The sequence below is a fragment of the Calidris pugnax genome, unplaced genomic scaffold, assembly GCF_001431845.1.
Source record: "Calidris pugnax isolate Ruff unplaced genomic scaffold, ASM143184v1 scaffold954, whole genome shotgun sequence".
In the NCBI taxonomy this organism is placed as follows: Eukaryota; Metazoa; Chordata; class Aves; order Charadriiformes; family Scolopacidae; genus Calidris; species Calidris pugnax.
In genome coordinates, this window is record NW_015091582.1 from 401 (window position 1) to 10,810 (window position 10,410).

The window sequence follows — 10,410 nt, forward strand, 5'->3', positions numbered from 1 at the left end:
AGGGATCAAAGGGTCAGCTCTTTCTTCCATGGCTGATATCTGCAGAGGACCCTGTCTGTTTGTCTGCTCTTGATCCCCATCCCTGTGTTCCTGACTCCAGACTGGGTATCTAGTTCCTGTCCATGGCTGAGTCCAGTCTGGGACTTCCCGAGTGCTGCCAGTGCCTTCATCCTGGAACCTTGATACAACTTTGTATATATTGCATCTATTTTGTTATTTCTATTTTAATTTATTAAAGCATTTTCGTTTGTTCTCAACTTGTAAATCTCTTTCTCTCTCCTCCTCTTCTCCTTGGAGTGAGAGGTGGGGGAGAGCACCTGTCGTCATATCATTGGCCAATTCGGCTGAAATGACAACCCAGAAGGCTTCTTTTAAGCTGTGGCTTTGGTGCTGGAGCAGCTGCTTCCCCCCATGAGCTGGGCACAGAAAGCTCAGTGTGTGTCCCTGTTCCTGTGTGGGGCAGGGGGGGCCTCAGAGCCAGGGGGTGAAGTGGCCCTTGTGGGGCTCCCATGAGCATTAAAATGTAAAGGGAGATAGTGTTGCTGTTTTTTTGTACTGTTTTTAAGAAACCATCATGACCTCCCCCGTGTGTTTCTCTCCTGCTGGAGGCAGCCCTGTCCCCTCCCCTCATCGCCCCCGGGGCCACTTTCCATCCTGGCTTTGGGAGCTTTGGAGGACACGGCTGGGAGGGGGTGTCTGGAGCCCCTTCCCATCCTCTCCTGTGCTTTCCTGCACATGGAGGGGGGGCTTCTGTGCCCCCTAAATCCTGACCCTTCGAGATGGGACTGCTGCCGGTGCCCCCCAGAAGCAGCCAAAAGCAGCCGTGGGCGTTGGTGACCTCAGCTGGCCGTGTCCCATGGCTGTGTGGGAGGGCCCCTTCCCAGTGCTCCCAGTCTGTCCCTCCTCCAGCGTCCCAGTAGCTTTGCCCTTCCCTGGGCGGGGGGTCGCCAGCACCGTCTCCCCTTCTCCTCGCAGCCCTTCTGCCTCCGCGCTGCTGCCGCAGCCGCCCCCTCGCTCACTGGGGAGGGGACAAAGAAAGAAAAACCCCCAGTTTCCTGCAAGATATTTGGGACAATTCAGAGCTATTTTGGGAGAATTCAAATACTTAAAGAGACTCAGAGGCCCAACCCAGAGGAGGTGGAGTGGACCTGGCTGGCAGTGCTTTCCCAGCCCTGGTGCCCAAAGAGCCCCGAACTGGGGAGATTTTGTGCTGGTGCTGGGGGGAAACTGCATAGAGCTGCCGCGCCTTGGCTTTGGCATTGGAACCTCGTCTCGTTTACACCCATCGGCTAATTAGGAGACTGTCCTCATGGGTGGCGGCTCCTCCTCCTCCTCCTGATTGCATTCTCCCTTCCAATTAAAGGTCTATTAATTGGGGGATGACAGCTCATACTCAGCGAGGAGGGGCTGAAGATGTGGAGGTGCGGGTCTGGGGTTACAAGGAGCCCAGTTTCCCGCAAGGACACGCACTTTCTTTGCAACAAGCTTTGTATCACCCAGCAACTTCGCAGTTTTAGCCGAATGCCCTGCTTTTCCCCCGTTGGCCGGGAGGTGTCGCTTGTGGGTCGTTAATTCGGGCTCGTTAGCGAAACCCTTGCCTGAAGCTATCAAGGGCCCTGGAAACCTCCCGGGACTCACTCCTGTCTTTATGCTCTCTGCACCCCGCTACAACGCGCCTCTTGCCTCCCGCGGGGGTGTCGAGAGGGGCCGCGCCTCGCCCGCCCCCCCCGGTGCAGGTTCCAGTGACCCGCAGCGGCGGCCGTCCCTCGGGGCAGCTCTTTCGGTGACACGGGCAGGGACCAGCCCCCGGCGCACCTCTAATCCCCGCCTCCCACTCAGCTACTTTCAGAAGGTAGAATGTACTTTTCCAAAGGTAATATCTCTTGTAGAAAGTAGAATCGCTCATTCCGTCAAATCAAGAGCTGTAAAAGGTCCCAAGACCCTGTGAAATCAGACCCTGGGGATAAGCAATCAATGCCCCGCTAATGAACAGCCCCTCGCAGAAGAGACGGAGGCTGAGAAGAAGGAACATCCCACCGTAGGAGGCGCCGAAACCCGCGGAAAACCAGAGAGCTGCTGGGGGAGGCATCAAGTCAACCCAAATTTGTAGGAAGTCGGGGGAAAGGGAAAGGTGGCGGTGGGGGATCGCGACCCCCAACTCAATGGGAGACCGAACTGGGCAACGACTTGCTCTGCTCCCCCCACCCCCGGTACTGGAGCCTGGGCACCTCAATTCATAGCATCATCGACTGGTTGGAGTTGGAAGGGACCTTAAAGATCATGGAGTTCCAACCCCCCAGTCCAACCTCCAATGAAAGGACTTTGTAGCTTGAAATGAAGGCGAGAGACTGCACTAAACAAGAGACATTGCTAAGATAAGGTACTCACCAATAATTACAATTACAGGGGCGTATTTCTGTGCTTGGAACGGTAGGAATATCCCTCCGAGTTTCGAAGGCGGGGTGCTGGCTTTGTGGATCCCCCCCGACCACCCATCTCTGCAGAAACGAAATCAAGAGAGGAACCCTCTGCTCTGGGTGTCTCTTGGCGGCTGCACAGCGGGGAAACGACCCCGCTTTGGGACAAGAGTTTCTGGCCCCCCAGGTGGGACTGTGGTGACAGCCTGGCCCGGGTGATCTCAGTGCCCCCCCAAGGGGAGCAGCGACCCGACTGGACTCCAGTGCGCACCCCTCTTTTTTTTGATGGGGTCTCCATGGGCTCCTCCCCTGCAGCCGGGCGGGGAGCGACACAGCTCTGGGACGTGACTGAAAAGGGGGATTTTATTTGGCGAAGACAAGGACAAGGTGGGTTGGGGTGAGATCTCCCGGGCAGCAGAGAGAGTTTTTCAAACGAAGGCAGAACGTCCCTCCTTTGAGTTGTTTGAGTCGTGCACACCTTGGGTTGGGTTGGGTTCGCTCCCAAGAGCGGGCGGGAGAGACCGGCCCCAGGAGCTGCCATTTGATAAATGCCGGGAGACGCCCCTCCTTTTAGTGTGGGTACAGACGGTGTGGGATCTTCTTGGGGACCCAAATGGGCGCTGCTGCTTCTCAGGAGACACCCCCTTGCTTTCCTCTAGGATGCACCCTGAACCGCTGGAAGAAGTTCGGAGGGGATGCCATGACCAAAAATAAATTGATACAAAAAATAGAATCAGTGGTGTCCACGAGAGAAATTGGAAGAGGCAGAAAATTGGCCCGAAACTGGATCTTTCAAATGCAATACTTCATTGCGATTGATGTTGTTTTGTCAGAGAAAGTAAAAATGGGATGAAATACCTTCTGTGGCTGTTCTTTTCTTCAGGAAATTATTGGGATGTTGGTAAAAAACTGTGGTCTGGTGGATTCTGAATGTCAAAATGGAATATAAGCGTTAAGTTTGAAAAAGAGCAAAAGGGAAAATGCTTGTTCAGACGGTTGTAAATCAAAAGAACCGGAATTGGAAGATTTGATATTGGCATCTGCACACCAGGAAAAGGACCTCGCTTTGTCACAACAACACCTCTCCCTCCCTCTGGAGAGCTCTTTTAGTGGGGGGCATCTTTTGTGGTGACATGGGGTGGTGACCACTCCTGGTACCCCCTTCTATGTCCCAGCCCCTGGTGGCCTATTGCCCATCCCTCCGTGCAGCTGGTTTAGTGACTTTGGGCGGTGGCCTTCCCTCTGGTCACACTAATTAATGTGTCAGCCCAGGTGCAGTTATGGATTAGGGAAGCGGAATAATGAGAATCCTTTGTATATAAATAATGGCTGAATGTCCTCTGTAAGGGGTGCTAGATTTGGGGATTGGTACCTAGCACTCGACGTTGAATAAAGCACTATCTCCTCTCTAAACAGCTTCTGGTTTCCAGAGCTTGTGTTTCAGGTAACAATTATACCCTTTTAATTGTTTAATTACCCACTGAGGCTGGGAAAACAGGGCTCCTGGGGCCATAGGAATCCTCCCCCTGCTCATATCTGCTTTCCCAGGCAAGGACTTCTGGGGACAGGACAAGGGCTTGACAGACCTTCTTCTGAGCCCCTGGCTCTGCTGTATCTTCTCAAGGAACAAGCCCAGGCTCTTCCTTGACTAAAGCCCAGCACATCAGGGCTCACCCTGAGCCAGCACCAAAAGGAGCAGCCCCATTTCCAGGTGTTTCTGCCAATTCTGACTCCCCCCTTTGCACATGGAGTCAGGATGGGACCCAGCTGCAAATGCCTCAGGCTCCTGACTTTTCCCCACCTCTATTCCCACAGGCTTGCTGGGTTTGACGGGACAGAAAGCACAGGTTTCTCATCTCCCTGTGCGGTGGGTTTTGAAGAGGAAGGAGGATGAATTTTTCTTCCTTCAGCTCCCTTAAGCAACTTCCAAAGAAAACCCCGCAGGAAGTAAAAAACAAAGGAAAAGCACACACACAAGGCAGAACTTATTTAGAATTGTACATTTACTTTTAACTCCCCATCAGTGCAAGTTTGCAGGTACTAAGGAACAGTCACTTAGTGACTGAAAGATGAAAAGGCACAGAAATAAGGCACAGAAATGTTCCCATTTTGCACTAAAGAAAGGAACCTGAACACTGCTACCCTTTCCTGTCCCTTTGGTGGAATTAGGACAAAACCCAGTCAGTGGCTTCTTTCCCAAGGGTAAGTTGATAGCTTTTTCTTGTCCTGTGCCTTAGGGAAGAAATCTGAGTTGAGCGCCAAACATCACCATGAACCACGGGAAGACTCTCTCCCCTTGAAAAGATGCCTGCGGAAAAACAAAGATCTGTTCTTTGCTCTCGGCATCAAAAAACACCACCCTCCCTTCCTCATAGTCCAAGCAGATTCGTATCCTCTTGGGGACACTGCATAGAGTCAAGAAGGTCAGATCAGGAGAGGTACAAGCAACACACTCACCGTGGTCATGACACAGAGCCCATATCCCCTTGTTGGGATTCAGGTCCAAAAAAAAACCCCTTGGCACTGACTCCTTGACCACCCCGACGGCCCAAAAGCCCTCCCTACAGATTTCCACATCCCAGCGGTGCCACCCCGATGTGAAACCCCTTGAGCCCAGCACACAGGGATCAACTTTGAACCTCCACGGCTTGGAGGGCAGGTCCTGGTCAAAGGGTTCCCACCGCATGAGCTTGCAGTCTTCCGAGAGATAAAGCCTGCCATTAGCCGTCCTTGGGTCCAGCGTCATCTGTGCTGGAGGTGGAGAGAGAGGCAGGCTCATTGCAGCAGATCTGGGGAGCACCGGGCTTTTTCTGTCCCTTCCCATCCCTTTGACTGGTTGGGACCCCTCCAGGCATTGCCTGGAGGAGGGACAAGGATGGGAGAAGGGGGAAAGGAGGCAGCAGAGCACTTCAGGTCAATCTTTGGGGGCAGCAGAGGTTGGTTTACCATATTTTTTTATTTCATATGATGGCTTGATTGTACGTGTTCGGTTCACTTACTTGTCAATGGAAGTTCAAACTCCAGGAAGTCTAGAGGAAAGGAAAAATTGTGAGAGGCAGAAAGATCAGTTGGTCTGATTGTGGGTTTTTGCAAAAGTCCAGAGAGTCAGGAACAGGTTTGGGGGAATGTCAGGAAACTTGAGAAGGCAGAGCAGAAAAACAAGAGGACAGGCAGCAACATCAGACCAATGCTTGCTGCTCATTCGTTATCTCATTGTTAGACCTTGAAATAGATAAGCCTTCATTAAACATCCAGAATGGCTTTCCTTCCTGTGGCTTCACTCCATCCCTCCCCACCAACAAGCATGACGGCATTTGCCTTTCTGGAACTGCACATGGTACCTTGGAATTTCTCCAGAGCCTCCTTGATGGCTGCAGTTTTCTCTGTGAAATCAGAGAATTTCTTTTCCAGCTCAAGGGAAATATCGAGTGAGTGGGAGAGCGATTCTCTCTGGCCCCTGCAAGGGAAGAGGGGATGGATTTACGCCTGGCTGTAGTTTGCTGCTCTGTGTTTTCTCAGCACTCCCTGGGGAGAATTAGCAGAGGGAAGATGATGTTTCTGCCCCATCTCACACATCTCAGACAGCAAATGTCACAGCAGGATCACAACCCCCTTGAAGATGTTCATTGATTTGCTTCAGCTGTGAAGGGCTGGGGTGGTTGAGTCAAGGCCTCATGGGAATTAGCAGCCCTGAGCAGACCCACCTGGGAACCCACAGCCTCACCCCTGCTCCAGGGGCTCCACTGAAGCTCAGCCCTGGAGCATCCAGCCCTTTTGCAAGCTGCTTGGGAGGAGCATCCATGCCTTGCCAACCTCTCCCTACATGCTTTCTCCCAGTGTCCTGCCACAGAGCTGCTCTATGCTGGTAAAATGTTGACAGGAGAGGGACCACAGACCTGCTTAAGGTGGTTCTGATGTCCTAGATGAGAGAGAAAAAGAGACTCAGTGACATGGAACACCTCCCCTTGGAGTACTGGGGTCCCACTTTAAGGAAGTCTCTCTTTGAGCAGGTTGGGGTAGAAAACCAAGGGCTGGAGACCAAGTTCAACACGGGCCTTCCCTGCATGTTTGGAAAGCCTGGGCTCTCACCTTCAGGAGCTGCCGGTCTGGCTGCTGGTATACCCTCTCCATCTCCCCAATCAGCGTGCCCAGGCTTGTCCTCTCCTCCAAAAGCTCGTGGAAGATTTCTTCATGCGTGTTCCTTATCTCTGTGTCCAGCTGCTCCAGCTGGGCCAGAAGAGAGGACTCCTGCTTCTCCAGCAACTCATGCAACTTCCTATATGTCATTACAACCTTCTGCTTTGCAGCTGTTGTCTTCTTCTGTCAAAGACAAGTGCGGTGGGGAATCAAAGCAGAGAATAGGATAAGATCATCAAGAGTCATCATTAAGTTGGCCGATTCGTATCCTCCTGGGGACACTGCGTAGAGTCAAGAAGGTCAGATCAGGAGAGGTACAAGCAACACACTCACCGTGGTCATGACACAGAGCCCATATCCCCTTGTTGGGATTCAGGTCCAAAAAAAAACCCCTTGGCACTGACTCCTTGACCACCCCGACGGCCCAAAAGCCCTCCCTACAGATTTCCACATCCCAGCGGTGCCACCCCGATGTGAAACCCCTTGAGCCCAGCACACAGGGATCAACTTTGAACCTCCACGGCTTGGAGGGCAGGTCCTGGTCAAAGGGTTCCCACCGCATGAGCTTGCAGTCTTCCGAGAGATAAAGCCTGCCATTAGCCGTCCTTGGGTCCAGCGTCATCTGTGCTGGAGGTGGAGAGAGAGGCAGGCTCATTGCAGCAGATCTGGGGAGCACAGGGCTTTTTCTGTCCCTTCCCATCCCTTTGACTGGTTGGGACCCCTCCAGGCATTGCCTGGAGGAGGGACAAGGATGGGAGAAGGGGGAAAGGAGGCAGCAGAGCACTTCAGGTCAATCTTTGGGGGCAGCAGAGGTTGGTTTACCATATTTTTTTATTTCATATGATGGCTTGATTGTACGTGTTCGGTTCACTTACTTGTCAATGGAAGTTCAAACTCCAGGAAGTCTAGAGGAAAGGAAAAATTGTGAGAGGCAGAAAGATCAGTTGGTCTGATTGTGGGTTTTTGCAAAAGTCCAGAGAGTCAGGAACAGGTTTGGGGGAATGTCAGGAAACTTGAGAAGGCAGAGCAGAAAAACAAGAGGACAGGCAGCAACATCAGACCAATGCTTGCTGCTCATTCGTTATCTCATTGTTAGACCTTGAAATAGATAAGCCTTCATTAAACATCCAGAATGGCTTTCCTTCCTGTGGCTTCACTCCATCCCTCCCCACCAACAAGCATGACGGCATTTGCCTTTCTGGAACTGCACATGGTACCTTGGAATTTCTCCAGAGCCTCCTTGATGGCTGCAGTTTTCTCTGTGAAATCAGAGAATTTCTTTTCCAGCTCAAGGGAAATATCGAGTGAGTGGGAGAGCGATTCTCTCTGGCCCCTGCAAGGGAAGAGGGGATGGATTTACGCCTGGCTGTAGTTTGCTGCTCTGTGTTTTCTCAGCACTCCCTGGGGAGAATTAGCAGAGGGAAGATGATGTTTCTGCCCCATCTCACACATCTCAGACAGCAAATGTCACAGCAGGATCACAACCCCCTTGAAGATGTTCATTGATTTGCTTCAGCTGTGAAGGGCTGGGGTGGTTGAGTCAAGGCCTCATGGGAATTAGCAGCCCTGAGCAGACCCACCTGGGAACCCACAGCCTCACCCCTGCTCCAGGGGCTCCACTGAAGCTCAGCCCTGGAGCATCCAGCCCTTTTGCAAGCTGCTTGGGAGGAGCATCCATGCCTTGCCAACCTCTCCCTACATGCTTTCTCCCAGTGTCCTGCCACAGAGCTGCTCTATGCTGGTAAAATGTTGACAGGAGAGGGACCACAGACCTGCTTAAGGTGGTTCTGATGTCCTAGATGAGAGAGAAAAAGAGACTCAGTGACATGGAACACCTCCCCTTGGAGTACTGGGGTCCCACTTTAAGGAAGTCTCTCTTTGAGCAGGTTGGGGTAGAAAACCAAGGGCTGGAGACCAAGTTCAACACGGGCCTTCCCTGCATGTTTGGAAAGCCTGGGCTCTCACCTTCAGGAGCTGCCAGTCTGGCTGCTGGTATACCCTCTCCATCTCCCCAGTCAGGGTGCCCAGGCTTGTCCTCTCCTCCAAAAGCTCGTGGAAGATTTCTTCATGCGTGTTCCTTATCTCTGTGTCCAGCTGCTCCAGCTGGGCCAGAAGAGAGGACTCCTGCTTCTCCAGCAACTCATGCAACTTCCTATATGTCATTACAACCTTCTGCTTTGCAGCTGTTGTCTTCTTCTGTCAAAGACAAGTGCGGTGGGGAATCAAAGCAGAGAATAGGATAAGATCATCAAGAGTCATCATTAAGTTGGCCATGCCTTAGTGGGACCCACCAAAAAGAGGCATTTGGGAAAGATACACACCCCCTCTCCCTTCGCTACAGCCCTTGAGCATCACCCACCCCTGGGAGAGAGGAAGAGGAGCAGGAGATGTTCCTCCTTTCTTCCCCCACCCTCTGCCCAGGAAAACTGATGGGCACCTACAGTGTGGTCCTTGATTCTGTCTTGTCTGTCCTTCATGGAAGATTGAAGTGCCACTTGCTCTGATTTCAGGAGGTGCAGTAGGGTCTGAATTTGTTTCTGAGAGGAAAGAAAGAAGTCCCTTGTGGAATGGCATCGTGGTCTGGCACCCTCAGCAGAAATAACAGAGAACTCCTAAAGCTCTTTGGGTAAGTGTCAGCAAAGTTTTGTGACACACCCCCTCCACCCCATTACTGTTTCCAGGCAATTTACCTCCCCCTTCTTCCTTTTTTTTTTTCCTTTCTATTTTGATCAAGGTGAAGTCTCTTTCGGGGAGCTGTGGAGTGGGAGAAGGGCTGAGGATCTCTCCCTCTCCTTTCCTACTGATCTTCAGCAGAGCTGACCTACATAAGTGACCCACACCCTGGATGAAAGAGCCATTTACGGAGTTTTGCAGAGGGATTGTGGTGGGGAGAAATCCTGTGCCTCAATTTCTTACTCTTGCCTAAGCCCCTGTTCGTGGCTGAACCCTGGGGGAGAGGACCCCTTGCTCCCCAAGAGCATGGTGCTCCTTAGTCCACCTCTTCCTCAGGACATGCAATGCCACCTCAAGAGTCGGTAGCAAGAGACAAGGATGGGTGAGTCCACAGAGGTCAATCCCCTGTTTATCCCACAGGCCAAAAGCCCTACTGGTAGCTCCACCCATCAAGAGCACCAACACCTGGAGCTTCTGGACCTTTGCATCTCAACATGCCCAGAAAACCCTCACCTTGTACTCCTGGGCAGCCTCTTCTATGGGAACCACAGAATGGTCATGGTGCCCCTCAGACCTGTCACACACCACGCAGATAAGCTTTTTGTCGTCTTGGCAGAAGAGCTTCAGGGGTTCCTGGTGCTCCTCGCACAAGTTCTCCCCTCCCTCCACCTCTCTGACTGGTGGCAGGTTCAATCTCTTGGCTGCTTCAATCACGTTGGCCAACTCCCAGTTGGGGCGGAGGCTCTTCTGGTCCCCCGTCTCCCTGCACTGGGGGCAGGAGAAGTTGGTGGTCCGTGGGCATTGGGGACCGACCCAGGCAGGGCGGTGGGTGACCCAACCTGGCCATGTCCCCTGCTGGTGCTGGAGGACCCCTTTCCAGTTCTCCCAGTCTGTCCATCCTCCCGCATCCCTGTTAGGTTTTGGGAGGGCAATGGGGATGGGAGAGGAGTGCTGTTGGGATCATCCTGCCTTGTTTCACTTTGGCTTGTTCTTCCTGAGCTGGGGAAACCCTCTTCTGGAGGCTTCTGCCATGGGCAGAGCTCCTCTCCTCTCCTCTCCTCTCCTCTCCTCTCCCTCTCCTCTCCCTCTCCTCTCCCTCTCCCCCTGATTTCATCCTAATTTCTTCCTAATTAATTTTATCCCCCTCTTTTGTTTAACTTAGCACTAACACCATGGTTTCGTC

The 10,410-nt window shown here is 52.5% G+C and overlaps 1 protein-coding gene across 1 annotated transcript in view; it reads right to left on the bottom strand.

Moving 5' to 3' along the window:
- Window positions 1-4,686: 4,686 nt before the first annotated feature.
- LOC106899861 (zinc finger protein RFP-like) overlaps window positions 4,687-10,410 on the bottom strand; it is a gene marked incomplete at its 3' end in the record, with an annotated part of 10,003 nt that continues 4,279 nt past the window's right edge. Inside the window, exons 2-13 of the mRNA XM_014961795.1 lie at window positions 9,741-9,995; window positions 8,520-8,750; window positions 8,327-8,349; window positions 7,772-7,887; window positions 7,430-7,459; window positions 7,051-7,181; window positions 6,507-6,737; window positions 6,314-6,336; window positions 5,759-5,874; window positions 5,417-5,446; window positions 5,099-5,168; window positions 4,687-4,822 (exon numbers count right to left, since the gene is read on the bottom strand). Of these exons, the coding sequence (XP_014817281.1) occupies window positions 4,687-4,822; window positions 5,099-5,168; window positions 5,417-5,446; window positions 5,759-5,874; window positions 6,314-6,336; window positions 6,507-6,737; window positions 7,051-7,181; window positions 7,430-7,459; window positions 7,772-7,887; window positions 8,327-8,349; window positions 8,520-8,750; window positions 9,741-9,995 (1,392 nt within the window). The remainder of the gene's footprint in view (window positions 4,823-5,098; window positions 5,169-5,416; window positions 5,447-5,758; window positions 5,875-6,313; window positions 6,337-6,506; window positions 6,738-7,050; window positions 7,182-7,429; window positions 7,460-7,771; window positions 7,888-8,326; window positions 8,350-8,519; window positions 8,751-9,740; window positions 9,996-10,410) is intronic.